The 16,083-nt window shown below is 42.0% G+C and overlaps 1 protein-coding gene across 1 annotated transcript in view; it reads left to right on the top strand.

The window, feature by feature from the left end:
* The window catches only part of MYO10 (myosin X), a 161,850-nt gene that overhangs the window by 23,378 nt on the left and 122,389 nt on the right, over positions 1-16,083 (top strand). Inside the window, 1 exon segment of the mRNA XM_082047078.1 lies at positions 9,052-9,150. Within this exon segment, the coding sequence (XP_081903204.1) occupies positions 9,052-9,150 (99 nt within the window).

Here is a 16,083-nt window from a genome sequence, read left to right as displayed (position 1 = left end):
GATGCAAAGAGAAGTGAAGCCTGCTGAATCATCTGTTGCAAGTTTGATATAAGGGGATCCATAGCACTTAGGAAAAGAAGTTGTGACGTGATATATAAAATTCTCTGATTTTCAATAACCAACATTTCTATTAGTGAAATAATTAAAGAAAAGATCTGTAGGCTGAGTGATCCATTATTCTCTTTTCTCTCTCCTTTTCACACTTTCTTAGCCTTGGAATACCATTTTGCTAATTCGTATGGCACCAAAGCGTGAACTGTGTCTCTCCAAAATACTGAGTTTTAATTTTAAGAAAATAGGGAGCTTGGAAGAAGAGGGGAAAACCAAAACAAACAAATAGAAAACCCCCAAACAAACACTTCTAAAGAATGTGGGCTGGGTGGGTTGGTTTGTTTTTGTCTTAAGGCTCTGATGTTATAGTTGTTTTCTACAACAAGGCAGGCTGGAAGTATTTTCCCTTCTTGCCCATCCCTACTTTAAACCCTGGAAAATGACTTGTGTAAACTGGTATTTTTAAGTTGCAGGGAGACATAAACAAAACAAAAAAAAGCCTTCTAGCCCTCTAATATTGTCAGACTTGTGAAATTATAATGAAAATTGACGAAATGAAGTGAGAGCTGACGTGGAAGCTTTGATGCCAGTAACTTGCAATGTAAAAGCTGTGTCATTATTCTTGGCTTATCTGCTGCTCAATGTGCATTATCTTTTTCACACAAGAATGCCGAACACTGAGCTTCCTAGGAACTAGAAATGGTCCTTACCTTGCTAAATTCAATTCCTCCTGTGTGCTTTCAGGTCCAGCACTGGCATTTTATCAATGAGGCTCCTTGACACAAGAAGGCTTTGATAAATACCACCAGAATAAAATTGGATGGCTGGCTAAGAGTGGTCAATGGTAGAAAATGTATATTGATCAGAAATATCATCTGCGTTGCAAATTCAAATCAGGCTGAGCCAGTGTAGTGTCCCTCTAGATAAGGCATATCCGTGCTTGTGTAGCACAGCTAGTATCTGTGGAAAAAAATAGCACTGTATAGTTGTTCTGTATTAGATTTTCTTCTAAAAAGTCAATGTCCAGGTACATTGTACAACAATATTAAGAACTGAACAGTTTCTTGAATGAGAAGAGGGTGCTAGCATGACTTCACACATGTGGATTTAGAAATCGTTCTCCACCTTGAAGTGAGTTTATAAGCTTGTCATGTAGCATAGCTGAGTGTTGTGGATGAGCTACAAGCATTGTGCTGTGCTGTTCTCTTGTCCCCAGGTCAGTGACAGAGCTGCACAGCACTGTGACAACTTACTAGATGATATGAAAAAAGCATAAACAAGTGGTCATTTAAATTGGCTTGTTTGGGCAGTCGTGCTGGGATAACTACTCTTGCTATGTTGCTGTAGGCTTTGGTGAATGGTTTTTAGAGGACAGTCTCTCTTCCCCTGCTGCTTTTATGTTCACTGTCCATTCTCGGTTCTGTCTTTCTTAAAAAGGTTAAAAAAATCTCAGCTCCCATGGATGAAGAATTGGGATGTGCGCATATATACAGGTCAATTAAATTCAGTTGATTTTAAGGAAACAGATTTTGGTGTTTCTTTTTTTTTTCTGGTTGGTTGTTTTGTTTGGGACTTTTTTTACATTTGTAGTCATGACTGTGATTAATACAGAAATGTGGTTTTGGAAAAATTTGAGTACTTGGCAAAACTGCGCTGTCATCAAAGACAGAACTGCAACTCCTATTGAAATCTGTGAAGGCAGAGTTAGGGCTTGTTTGGTTCTTAGGATAAGTTTTAAGGTTTTTGTGAGGACATTGTATATACCTCTTTGGGAATTCAAATAAGGGGAGAGAATACATACTACTTTTTAGATGAGCATGAGTGTAATAGGCTGCTGCCTCAGTATAGACAGTGATGGAAAGGTGTACAGTGGCCCCAAGCTCTCTTCCCCTGTGTTTCTTACATCCCCTGCTGTCATCAGTAACTGCCTCCTCTTTCTTCTCCCCTCCCACGTGTTGTCTTGTTGAATTACTTATCTTCCTTACTGAGTTTTAACAGATTAAGATCCTCTTCTGCCCCCCTCACAAGCTAAGGTGTAGGGGAAGAGAGCAGTGGAGATGGTGTTGCCTGCCAGGTGGGTCTGTGGTACCCACTGGTGATGATGATGTACAGTGGGACCTGAAATGGCAGATCCAGTAAAAAGATGAAAGTTGACATACACTTTTTAAGCTTCCTTGATTTCTCGTTTTTACATTTTTAATCATGGTCAGCTGCCAAGTAGTACTTCAAGCTTTAGTGCTAGAGTTAGATTAGGTTATGGTTGGACTCTCTGATCCTGAAGATCTCTTCTAACTGAAATGATTCTATGATTCTAAGTGCTGATTTTTAATTTTGGAACAAACGAGAAATGCCATTGACTTGACTGCTAAGAAACTGTTACTTTACCTAAACTTGCAGGCATGAGAAAGAGCTGTTGTCCCCTAGCAGCCTGTTGAACTTGACTGCAACTGATTATAGGCTTTCCAAATTCCTGTATTGTTGTGTTTTTCTAGACATGGTGCCTTTGTATAGGTTGGACAGTCTCAACAGCAAAAAAGCTATTCGGCAAAACTTGTCAAAACGTAAAGGTAACACTTGAATCTTTCTCATGAAAGCCATAATTCAGACTGGAGCAATAACAGTCACTCTCCTGAAAAGACCTGATAGCATCTCATTGTTAGATTTGCTTTTCAGAGTATGATAAAGCTGTTGTTTCCCAGTGATGTGGGAACCTTGTCATCCTCAGGAGCTGGCGACCGCATCTTCAGAGCTCTAGCAGAGAAGTGCAGTTGCTTTCTGGCGTTGCAGCAAGGTCTGTTAGCAATGTGTGTCTTCAGATTGAGCAGCAGAAGCTGGGGAGGAGCATGCTCATCCACCTGCATATATAGAGGGTAATCTCTGTGTGCTGTTTGTGTTGGGAATAACTGGATGATAAAATGTTTTGGATTTTTTTTTTTTAATTAAAAAAAAAAGTCATGTTATATGAAGTGGCAGTCTTGTGGGAAGTACTGGTGCTTTCAAAGGGCTGGAGAAGGTACTAATTTATTCTGTTTCCCTCTCAAGTCACTAATAGTAATAATATCTGTTCTAATCCAGTTTCTTGTTTCTAAAGCGTTATGCCGTCGTCAGCACTGCACTATCTCCAGTTACTGAAACAGAAGGAGATGAAGCCTGTTCAAGGTTAATCAGCAGCTGTTGCACAGACCTCAGGAGCAGGGGAGTTGGAGCTTTGATCAGCTGTGGGGGATGGACAGGCAACAGAAACGTCTCATTTTCAAGGAGATTTTGTTCTGCAGGAAATTAACCGCCCTAAACTGACCTTATATCCCATGGAAACATTTTTGTGGCTTTGTTCTCCTTTAAAACACTAAAGTAAAGTGGGATTGTTCAGGAGGCAGAACTAAATTTGTTGAGAGAAGGTGTTAGTGGTTTACTCCTGTGCTCTCTGAGGAAATTGTGATTAGTGCTGTAAGTGTTTTGAAAATGAGTTTTACCCCATTCAGATGGATTAAGTGGGCACCTAGATGTAAGCATGTAGTCAGTTCATGGAGTTGAGTTTAGGGTACTGAAATGTAGATTACATGCTCAAATACCTTCCAAAGCTGTGCTTTCTCTTACCACCTACAGAGACTTAGGGTTCAACTAGTCCTTCTCCGTACCTCCATCCATTCCTCACCAACCCACCTTCCCTGGATGAAAACCGCTAGTTTTCCGACTGTTGGCAGAGGGGCTGCAGAATGGCTGGAGACAAACGGAGCCCCCTAGCATCACTGTCTTGCTGTGGTTTCAGGAATATTAATTTATTTCCCTTTCACAGCCTGTGTGCTGGAAGTGTTCGCAGACTTTTGTAGTAGTTTTTGTGTTTCAAGCACCACTGTTGTGGAATCTTTTTGTGGATGAGTGCAGGAAATCTGCACCGGGGAAGCCGGGCAGTGCAAAGGAGGGGATCTAGATCAGCACTCTGAATTAGAGAGTAAATCATCAGACAGATAAGTGGCCAATACTACTTGTTTGCTTATGTGGACTGAGACGTGGAAGAGCAAGTCATTTTCTGCGTAAGACGCTGAACGCTTCATTTTTGGGTTGAAGTTGGTGAGGGATGTCCACCTTCCAGTGAACTTCATGATTTTGCCCCTGAGTAGCCTGGCCAGGTGTGCACTTGGCATGTTAAGGGTTTTGGGTACCTAAACTGACGTGTTTTCGGTGTTCCTAAGCTAACAATGAAGCGTGAGTTTTCAGAAGCAAAACTGTTCATTAATATGAAATCAGCAAAGTTGTATTTTGTTTGGATAGCTTCTTTTTTGCTGCGGCCCTCCTTGTGGTGTGTGAATTAGTAAAGAGGAGGAATAAAGGCAAATGTCGTTTTGGTTATCTTTTCCATTAGAAAGCTATGCCCAGCTTGACCTAGTTAATAACTTCACTTCCTGTCTTTCAGACTTTATATTTGGAGCCAAGCTACTGTAGTGCATGAACAAAAGGTTCTCTAAATACATATTGACTATTGTTCCTTTTGCTTTGCCAAGCCCTAGTAGTGAAATGCTTTTTGAATGCAGATACAGCATAATCTACTTTCAGTGCCCTTAATTTAAAGCAGTTTTAACTGCTGTGACTCAACTGCATGGATGAATCAACTGGGTTTTACATTATAATGTGAATGAGTAGCATTTTCACTTGGAGGAGAACACAGTATCTCCTTTTTTATATAGAGAGATACATAATATATAAAAAATGTAATTAATGTGCAGTTATTTTATTCAGCATGCAACCTGTATGCATAACCAGTTTAGCGTGTTAATTAGTTTTACAACGAATGCTCTACCATTTTACTTAGTTGAGGTAAAGTTCTTAGTTAATTTTGTGATTTCCAGTGTATGTGTCCAAAAGAAAGTAAAATAGAATGGACTTTTACCATCTCGCAAGAACAGAATACAGAGGAAAATAAGTGGTAGTGTTTGCATTTTCAGCCATAAAATCTGTGTGGTGTAGGACTAGGAACTTCTCCAGGTGGTCTTGCAGCTGTGACATTTGCAAACCTATTTCCTTTCCCTTTTGCAGTCAGGAGAAATTTATTTGCTATGGAAATGATGGCATATGGCCCTGCTTCTGCAGATGCTATTCCAAGCATTTTTACAACCTCGCTTCACAGGCATAAAAACCATAAGCGCTCCATGGCTTAGCTTACCTGTTATCACAGAGTTGCAGCACGTTAGATGGCTTGTCAGGGAGCTCTGGTGTAGCCAAGTTCCCAGGCTTCTTCTCCCAAACCGGGTCCAGATCAGTATAATGTGCTGCCATGTGCGTTGAGTGGAGTCCTTCCTCAGGTGGCTTCTGTGCGACGCAAGTCTTGTCCATACAACTACTAGTGAGGATTTTGTTCTCGAAGCTGTCACTTGTGTGTCTTCAGTGCATCGCAGAGGGATTGCCTTTTGTGAAGACTTTTTTGGGTTTTTCCTTCCCCCAGAAGGGAAGGCCTTGCAGTGCACCCAGCCCATGGACAGATACTGTATTGTTGAGCTACCTTGCCAGGGAACACGTTGTATTTGCATTTCAGATGCCTCAGGCTTTGTGAACTGCATTGTTCCAACCTCGCCTGAATAGCAGTTATTGACCCCTAACAATGTACATTTGTTTAAATCAAACCCTTTCATAGTTGCTTTAAAAAGCTTATTTTAGGACTACCCCAACCAAGGGAACGCTTCTGTGCAGGCCCCTTTCTTTCCCCTTCATAGCCAGAAAAAAAAAATTAGGATAAATTATTTAATTTCAAGATGGAAAACATTCTCCTCCTTGTGAGAGGCTATTCTGAATGCTGAGGTTTTGGCAAATTTTGTTGCGGCTTAATGTTTATAAGCTTTTCATTGCCCCTGAAAGCATTGAACGTCATGTTACTTGAGCTTGGAGATTTTGGCAAATAAGAAATCAGTGGAACAACAGGGGCTTGGTTGTCCTGAAGCACTTGAAGAACTTGACTGCATTTTGACAAATAATTTTTTTGCTGTTTATGTGTGAAGTTCCATGGATCCAATTAATTGAGGAGGAGGAGGTGGAGACTGTCCGGTACAGGCTGGTGAAAGCATTTCTCTGGGTGGTGGGGAGTCTGGGGCCAAATTTCCTTTGCTGCTTGGGGTGACTGTAGTACCTGCCTCCACCTGCTGAGCCATCAGGTTTCCAGAGCTTCACAGTGTCAGCAGTCACCATTATTAAATATGTTACAATTTGTGAACAAAACTATGGTTATTTACTGTGAGGGGGAAGCTTTGCTATGCCTTGCTTCTGAGGGCTTATAAGGTTGAGGCAGAAAAGCCCAGTGAGGTAAAAATTTTTTATGAGCTGAACAACCTTGTAGTCCTTCTGTTATATGCCAGAATGATTCTACTAATAACAAGAAAATATTCAAACATGAAACAGTGATTGACAGATTGAATTGGGTTGTTTCATAGGCTGACAGTTCTTTCTTCTGGTGTCCGATGTTAACTCAGGAGTATTGCATCTCCTGAAGTTTCTATAGGTATTTCTCTTGGATGCATTAGGCAAAGTGCAGCCAGCAGGTTGAGGAGGGTGATGCTTCTGCTCTGCTCTGTGCTAGTGAGACCATGCCTGGAGTGCTGTGTCAACTTCTGAGCTCCCCAGTGCAGGAGGGACATGGGCATACTGCATAGGGTCCAATGAAGGACCACGAAGATGATGAAGGGACTGGAGCATCTCTCCTATGAGGAAAAGCTGAGAGTGCTGGGTTTGTTCAGTCTGGAGAAGGCTCAAGGGGGATCTCATCAATGGGAAGGTGCAAAGAGGGACTGGAAACAGTGGGCACAAACCGAAATGCAGGAGGTTCCCTCTGAACATGAGGAAAATGGTTTTCTGCTGTGGAGGTGACTGAGCATTGACACAGGCGGCCCAGAGAGGTTGTAGCATCTCTCATCCTTGGAGATAACTCAACCACCATCTGGACACAGTCCTGGGCAGCCAGCTCTAGGTAACCCTGCTTGAGCAGAACGGTTGGACTAGATGCCCTCCAGAGGTCCCTTCCAACTGATGCTTAAGGGACATAGGATATTTCTGTTTGCTGGCTCTGGTGGGGATGTACCAGAGGTGGTCCAAGAGCAGTGCCCTCACCTGAGCCTTCCTCGCCCTGCAAAGCACAGGGTGAGAGGGACCCTGGGACTGGTCAGTGTGGGGGTGTTCGTGCAGCTCAAGAAGACTGCAAGCATAGCAGTGCCCTGGGATTTCTGGTGGCCAGAGTCCGATGCAGACCAGTGAGTGGACATCTTCCCACTGCTATCACTAGGTTCTGATTTAAATGTTCAAGTCCTCTCTGTTGCTTTTACCGCTTCTGGGCAGTCGTCTCCTCGCTGTTTCCTGGTCCCCTGCTCCCCCCCTGCCCACGTCGGTATGCTAGTGCTTTCCTTTCTGCTCCCCTCTGCCCTCACCCTGCGCTTTTGAGTCGACATATCTTGTATTGGAACTGGCTCAGGCGTGCTTGAAACCTGGAAACCATCTGGCTTGAGGTTTCAGAGGTAAAAGGGCAAACAGCTCCACAGGCATTTGCAGCATTTAAAATGGAAAGCAGTTTGCCAAAAGGTGGAGGGAAGAATTTATATAGCCAGGGCTGCTCTTACGTGGTCTTCTATATGCAGCCAGGCTCTCGCCACTGAGAGAATCCAAGCAGCAAGGGTTTTCATATTCTTCATGAGTATTATTCTGTTTCTTGGTGCTGCTGTTCTCCCAACACAGAAACAAGAATAGTGTTTATTCAACTTTATCTTAAGCATATGCAACTCGTAACATGGCAGAACTCTGTGATAGACTTACAGGCCCCTTGAGTTAAGTATGCAACACAACTAAAAATCTGCATTTGCCATGATTGTTCATCAGGAACCTGCACCCTACCAACTGTACGCCTGGTTCAGGCAAGGACAATCTCTGGATGCTAGCATGCAAAATTAATTTTTTTTTTTTTGTGATTGCACACCCAAGGTCACACCCTTTCTGATTATCAAGGTATATTCCAACTCCTTTCTGTCATCCCGCTACCTTTTCTTCAGGAGGTAATTGGACTTTTCTGGTGAAGAAAAAATAATAATATACTTGTACTCTAAAAATCCCTCAAATACTGTATTTGTGGTATGGAGCCTGCTGTCTGTAGAGAACAGAAGTAGAGCTTGGGTTGTAGGTCAGGCCATGGGGTGCTGCTGCTTAATGTCTTCATGCCAGCTGAAGCCATCTCCTGCGCTGGAGCAACTTGAGCTGGTATCACTAATGGCATGGCTTTGGCTGCAGCTGCTGCATCAGCTGTGGTTCCTCCTCCCACATCCTCCTCCCTTGCTCTCAGTGCTGGATATTTCTGTTTTCTGGACACCAGATCTACCTTTGAGGGTTGCAAATAGCCACGTGAAAACTAAAATAGGCTGCACCTGCCATGTTTTACTGCACTGACTTAGGTGGCTTGCAGATAAGTGTCTCCATTGCCTCCTCAGCTCTAAAAGCAAATGTCATTTCTTTGTCACCTTGCTTGCTAGTGGGTTTTATTTTTTTTTAAATCCTCTGTGTTGTGCAGCCAAGAGAGGAGGAGCACATAAAGGGCAAAGTGGTTTAGAAAAAAGGTGAAAGATGATAGGAGGGGAAGTGCTGTGAGTGCCTAACAGAGATTGAAAATAAACAGGTAGTGAGACAGCCGGCTTTGAGGAGGATCTTCTAAACTGTGTCTGAATTCAAACACCACTTCGTAATTTTACGTGAGGCACATGACTCCGAGAATGGGCTCCAGCTGCTCTTGCCAGCATTTAGGAACTTCTATTAAAAAAAAAAACCAGGCATTTCAGTGTGGTTCTCTTGTGTTTACTGTTCCGGCAGAAACCAACAAATACTTGCTGAGAGATTATTTTATTTTATTGCTTCCACTTGCTTATTTGAATTTTGCTCTTGTTTGCTCTGCTTTTATTTGATAAGTACTTCCAAATAAAAATACTGAATGAAATTATTTTTTCATTTGTGCTATCTGTAACTCTATTTTGTTTATTGTAGGGGTCTCGGGTCTGGCTGCGAGAAAATAATCAGCATTATCCCAGTACTGTTCATTCCTGTGCGGAAGGAGTCATCGTATTCAGGACAGACTATGGTCAGGTATGTGCATCGCTCTGCTTTGTTTTCTCCTTTTTGTCACTCTGTAGAAAAGAAGCTGTTCTCCTTATGGAGAACGCGTAGGGGAAAATAAAAACCTAAGGTTTGTGAATAAAACATGAATTTTGCATGACCTAAATACGCAGCTTTGGTTTTAATAGCTCTTTCCATTGCCTGTCTGGTCGGTTGCTATGATTGTGCCTAACAAAGCCGAAGTGATGCTGAGAGGTGTGGGAGCCTTATTCCATAAAGTTCAGTGGTTCTGCATGTGGCACTGGGGTGTCACAGCAGTGGAGGGGCACTGATTCACACCTCCCAGAGGAAAACCAGAGCAACACACACAGTGCAACTCCATCAGCTGGTGAAGGGGACTGGCGTGGAGCTTGTTGTCCATTCTCTTCTTTTTTAAAATTCATTTTCCTTTTTAACCCATAGAAGAAGGTAGAACTAGCCATGACAGTTGCTGACAGCTTGGAAGTGCTCTGCTTTCTCACACACTTACTTTTTATTTATCTATTTATTCTGCTCTCTATTAGGCCATGGTTTATCCAGACCTAGGTTCCAGCAGCTTCCCTGAAGAAATTTCATCTTTAGGTTCAGCCACGTATAAACAATTATGCTCAGACAGTCGTCAGCCTCCAAAGGACATTCCATTTGACTTTTTGAGGATGTTTGTTCCCTCAGTTTTGCTTCCTTTTTTTAGTTATTTGAGTCAAATGAAGATAGCTTCAGGTAGTGAACAAGGCTAAGAAAAGCATGGTAGACTGGAAAACATGCTGCTTGTTCTTTCTGCCTTCACTTACGGTCTTTCTTGGTAAGCATGATGGTAAAGCATGTCTTTGAGAGCCAGGGAACCCTTACTTTCCTTGCGTGCCTTTCTCCAGGCAGGAAAGGAACTAGACAGAGTTGCAGAGTGGTTTTTGATGGGCAGGATGGCATCTACTTGAGGTTAAATTGCTACTGTCCTGGCAGTGAGGTAAGAAAATGGGGATGAAATAACCAGGGTTTGGGGCAGACAAAACTGTCTTCCTTCTCTCCAAAGTCCTTGGGCATGTGGCAAAGGAAGCAAGGTGACAGAGAGAAGGTCACAATCAAGTGCTCGTGTCTGGTCCTGTCTCTAGTGGAAAAACCTAGTTATGCTCTGTGTCCCTGGGGAGTCAGAGAGATGAGTGAAGGCCACTCTTGTCCTCAGCATCTGAAGAGGTAGTCAGGGAGCTCAGCTCCCTGATAGCTGTTGTGTTGCCCCTCCCATCCACTGCCATCTTAACATCTCCAGTTGCTTGTTGGACCAGTGCCTCCTATAAATTATGCTAAGGCACATGGAAGACAGGGAGGTGATTTGAGGCATGGCTTCACAAAGGGAAAGTCTTGTCTGACCAACCTAGTGGCCTTCTGTGATGTAATGAATACATCAGTGGACTAAGGAAGGGCTACAGATGTCCTCTTTCTAGACTTCAGTAAGGCCTTTGACATGGTCCCCCAAAACATCCTTCTCTCTAAATTGAAGAGATACAGATTTGATGGATAGATGGATTTGGTGGATGAGGAAGTATGCCCAGCCGGAGGCATACTAGCCATTCACTGCATTTGGTAACTTAAATCCTTTCAAGGCCTATGTTTTTGGGAGTGTACTTTGCCTGGAAAGAGACAGTGCCAGCTGACATTGTCTAGTTAGTATTTTTCCTCCCATTCCTTTTCCTGATGCATTTTTAGACTGTTCTGCCCTTGCTGTTTGTTACCTGCGGGCTGCAGAAGGTTGCAAGCAGGTGAAATGAAACTGAGATAATGCCCAATGGTGACCTCTGACAGCTTGGCGATCACTCTGAAAAATGAGGCAGGGGAAGCAAGGGGTGAGGTTACAGAAACATGCAGTGATGATTTTTTGGAGCGTGGCCTGTTGTATGTATTCCTAGACCCTTTTGACAGCTGCTGTTCGTGTTCAAGTCTAATGACAAACTGATGAAAGTGTCGGGACCTTATCAAAGCATGGCATTGTTACTCATCTTCTCTAATTCAGTAGCTTCTATTAAACTTTGTATTTCTTGCCTTTCCATTGAGCATTTTGTCTGACTTCTCAAGATGTGATTGATGGGGCAGTGGGACTAGGAAGGTGTGTTTGCTGGAATCATGCTCAGGTTTTACTTTTATGAGCTTGGACTTCACGTCTTTGCCACTGTCAGTTTGCAGAGTAAAGGAAAAATTATAGCCCAGTACATTACTTCTTAATTTCTTCTTTCTTTTCAGAGTGGTGGAAATAAGTTTGCCCCAAAACCCCATGGTGGCATGTGGTTGTATGCTGAAGGGGTATTGGTTGTAGGGAATCCTACCCAATGCAAATACTCTTACAAGAATATGCCATAACCTTTCAGCGTTTCAACAAGTTGCGTATCAGGTGTTGAATCCCTTCTCGATAATCACATGGTGATGTAATTACTCTTCAAATATTATTGTATTGCGTGAATGCTGCAGTTAAGCAGCCCATTTGTTAATTATCATTAAAGATCATCGTGATACTGCTTTCTGCTGTTGTCATCCTCTGTGTGAGATGGTTGTAAAAGGCTGAGTGGAAGATCTAAACATGTGATATGACACACTAAAAAAAGGGAATTTCACACTGTAGGTTTGGGTTTTTCTAAACAAATAGGTAGAAAACAGTCTTAATTCTTCATGGGGGGAAAAAAAGAAAAGAAAAATGTGGCACTGTACGGCGTGAGATGAAAGCCTCATTAAATACAAGGAGGGGAAAAGTACATGAGGGCCATGTTTCATCACCCTGGCCCATGATAAAGGAGTGGGAGATGAAAGCTATAACATCCCTCTCAGCACACTTCCATGGTGTTGAGCTGCAGCTGGCTCTGGAGGGCCTCTCAAGGGCCTTCTGCAGCCTGGTCTTCAAAGTGGAGGGTCTGCAGTGACTCCAGAAGCTGCAATGAGCAGACAGTTCATATTGTAAATGTTTTTATAAGCACCTCCCAGATGCTTTCCAGAAGACAAGATGCTGTGCTCATTTGCTGGTGGTTGCGTGGGTTGGTTGGTTTGTTTTTTCTTCCATTACCCTGCACAGAAGTGGTGAAGGACTCTGTGACTAATGTTTTGGAAACATCATGTCTGTTAATATACATACAAAGTATGTCAGTTCAGTCTATGAATACTGGGACTGAAAAAAATAAGTTCTAATCTTTCCTTGTGTGTACAGACATATATATGTAAGATGGCATTACAGTTGCTGCATCTTTTTTTCATGTTTGAGTGTATTTTTGCTACCTCTATTTTTAGGGTTAAAATGATTTCTTCCTTAAGTATTTTATTTACAGTAAAGCAGACGTTTCCTCATCACCATATTCTATAAATTTTTAATGAAGTTGTGTAAGCTTATAAAGCACTCAAGTGAGTGTTTAAATAAAATGCTAAAAGCTTTTCTGTCACTGTACGCTTTGTTTGAAATGACTTACTTGTCTATGTTTGGTAGAGTATCAGTGGTTCTGCTGAGGAAAAAAAACCTCATTCCAGTTTCTCTCCTTTTCTGAATAATGTGAACTTTATTTCAGATAAATGCTAACTTTTCCCTTGCATGAAAGAGGACTCCATTGTGCTCTTGACTTGTACGGACACACTTGAAACTGTCCCCAGTGAAAGTGTAGACAGCACATAGAAGAAGCTTGAGGAGGACTGAAATCTTTCAGAAGAGCTGTCTTGAGTTGCGTGGTATTAATTTTAATAACATCTTTCTTGTCTCCGAACAAGAACTCTCTACTTTTTCTTCCATTTGTACATCCAATTCTATTTAAAATTGTACAGTCAGTAGTCAGCATTTGCTCTCCCCAGTGGCCCCCCCCCCCTTTTTTTTAATGTTAGTCATGGTGGTTTGTGTAAGTAGCACTGTGTGTAAGCCTGTGAGTGTCAGGGGCTTTCAGGACAGCACCTTATAGCACATATGTTTAATAATGCCCTTTCCCTTGCAATGGAAATTTTCTGTAAACGTAAGATGTAATATGTTTGTGTGTATGTAGGGGAAATCTGCTCTAAAGAAACTCATTCAGGGAGAGGTGAGAGTTGAACTCATTGCTGCAAACTGTCCAGAGTCTAACACTGAAATTTCAGGATACTTAATTGCATACCTGCTTAGTTGACTGAGAGGAACTTTTAAATAAAACATGTTATAAATAGAAGCAGCTGAGCGGTAATATCCCAAAAATGTAGGCTCTTTAAAAACAGATGTCCCATTTCACCAGTAAAGACTTCATCAGTTAAACCAGCTTTCTGTGAACTTTCTTTACAAAGAAGTCCTTCACGGCATGGTGTTATGTCAGCAAACAGAGCACTGCTCAGTATCCGTGGCTTCAAATCAGAGGCACCTGTAAATGGTTTGGTCAGCAACAGAAGTATTTTTTCCTGTGTGTTTAGCTTAATGTGGTTCTTCTAGGGCATTTATGCGTCTCAAGAATGGGAAGGAAGGCTACAGATGTTCCTTGTTAAACACAGCTCAAGTATGTTTTCCATGGAGGTTTTTCACCTATTTTTTTTTTCCCCCCTTCTGGTTTGAAGGCTAGGGGAGTTTCTTATTGTGACCTCATTCAGAAAAGTTAGACCTGGGCTTTGTTTGAGGTTTGGGGTTTGTTTTTTCTTTCTTTGCTTGGTTTGGGGGGGTTCTTTTTGTCTGATCTTTGAGTTAGAGATAGGATTCCGTTAGAGTTACCATATGGTTACACCAGGAGAGTGCATATTTTTCTGACTTTTGATTAAAAAAAAAATAAAAAATCCCATACCTGCAGGCAAATGGTTAAGCACTTTACATAAGGACTCTTTTCTTTGCCTTGTGTCCTTTCTCACCCTCACTTGGGACTCTCTTGTGCTAGTCTTTGCTACTCTGAGGAGCCCTTTTGAACAAGAGTCTTCCGTTCATATTCACAGAGCATGAATAACACCACTGAAGTTACTTGGCTTAAGTTATTGAAGTCAGTAGGACTCTTTATCAGTAAATGCTGTGTTTGGCTGCATCGTTTCATAGGATCAGGCATCAGAGAAGTAAATCCTTCTGGACAAGGATTTTCTTAGTTATAGTTGAAAAGCGTCGTGCTCATTTCTCACTCCTCCATGTGAAGACTCAACAATATTTCCAAACAGTGTTTTTTTCGGACATTACCCCAGATTCAGTATCTATTACCCTTGAAATACAGCCTCACAGGGGAGCATTTTAAAGAAGCCCTTTGTGCACTCCCTTGTATATACAGCCGCTTAAGAAAATATACAAATATATGCAGCGGGCTTTGATGTTGGCCACTCTTAGTGTTAAATGAATCCATCTCTTTCTGCAAACTTTATAAATAAAGACTTCAATGCTTTTTAATATAATGGTGCCTATGAAGAGTTGTGACTACTGACTCTGGCTGCTGGGTGGCCAGTGCATGTTTTGGGCAGCAGATCCTCTGCCTTTGGGGCTCAGGGTGAACACCAAATTCAGCAGCTTTACTCTTAGGAAATCATATTCCATCTATCTAAACACCGTGAAGTTAATTTTATTCTGCAGTTAGTTATATTGGGCTTAAATGTAATAAGTCTACTGATTATTTCTAGTATACTTAAACAGCTTGGTGCTGTGGCTGTTGAATGGTGGCATCTCATTTGTGTGTGGTTTGTTTTTTGTTTGTTTGGGGTTTCGTTTGTTTCATATATATATATATATACACACACATATATATATTTTTAGATATCTATATATATATATATATTTTTTTTTTTTTTACTGCTATTGTTTTTAAGGTATGTGTGTGTATGGCAATTTTGGGTTTGGGGGATGGGGCTGGGCTGAGGGAGGCCGGAAGTCAGCTGGGAGCGCCTTTTGGTACTCGGGATTTATCTTCTGTGGGGAAGTGTTTATATTTTGAGGCGGGATGTCGAAGTTCAGCAACTCTCGCTGCAAGCATCTGTTGACGCGCCTGTAAACAGAGCTGGTGACAGATGTGAGCTGGGCGCACCCGCGAGGTGACAGGCCTCCCCGCTAGCGCAGTCCCAGGCTCTGCCCAAATTTTGGGGCCAGCACTGGGTAACCCCAGCCTGCACAGCATCGTATGGAAGGGGTTGCAAGGTAGGAAGCTTCTGTCCTGCTCACCCGTGCTTTTTTCCATCCTGTGCTCTTTAGAAAGAGATGTTTGTGAACCAAAGAAGGCTGCATAGGCCGTGTGTGCCCTGCAAGCCCACGTGTGTCCTGCAAGCCTTCCAAGCTGTGCCGTCCCTCCCTCCTGTGAAGCACAAATGCCTCCCCACATCTAGTAAGGATTTAATGCAATCGTAGGGCCTCACAACAGACATTTTCCTTAGTGGAAACGCTGCTTCAAAATGCCAAACGTTATATAAGTACAATGTTTGATTGTGGGTTCAAGGGGAAGCGCTCATAAATTGAGCGAGGGTTTTTTTGGTGTGGGTTTTCTGTTTGTTTTGTTTTTGTTTTGTTTTTGATGTGCCATCTTTTTTACTTTTTTATGTACTTGCTAATTGGAAAAATCATTAGTTTGGTTCTCTTAAATTCTTCAAAATATTGATTGCTATAGCATAGAAATATTAAAAAGACACTTCATAATGCTAAGGCATTGATCTGTAGCAGAAAACATTTTTTGTGATTCGGGACCTAGTTCAGCTTGTCTTTTGACCTGCTTATATCAAGAGCGATATTTTTACAGAACTGCTATTATCTGAATATTTGTTAAAGGGTAATAGGGGAAAGCCTGTGTTAGTTTTTTTGTGTGTATGTTTTGTGTCTGTTTTTTTGGTTGTTGTTTTGTTTTGTGTTGTTTTTTCCTGAACTTACTGTGTATTACATAAAAAATACACAGCAGGTTATGAAATACTTCTTGGATATGGTGGACATGTGCTGATGTGCTGTCCTTACTTTTTTCCTGTTGCTTGCCTTTCTGCCAAAATGGCTATCAGTTTGATTTA

Source organism: Streptopelia decaocto, assembly GCF_964273445.1.
Source record: "Streptopelia decaocto genome assembly, chromosome: 2".
NCBI classification, from domain to species: Eukaryota; Metazoa; Chordata; class Aves; order Columbiformes; family Columbidae; genus Streptopelia; species Streptopelia decaocto.
Note: the sequence above shows the minus strand (reverse complement) of the source record. Positions and strands in the feature narration are given on the sequence as shown.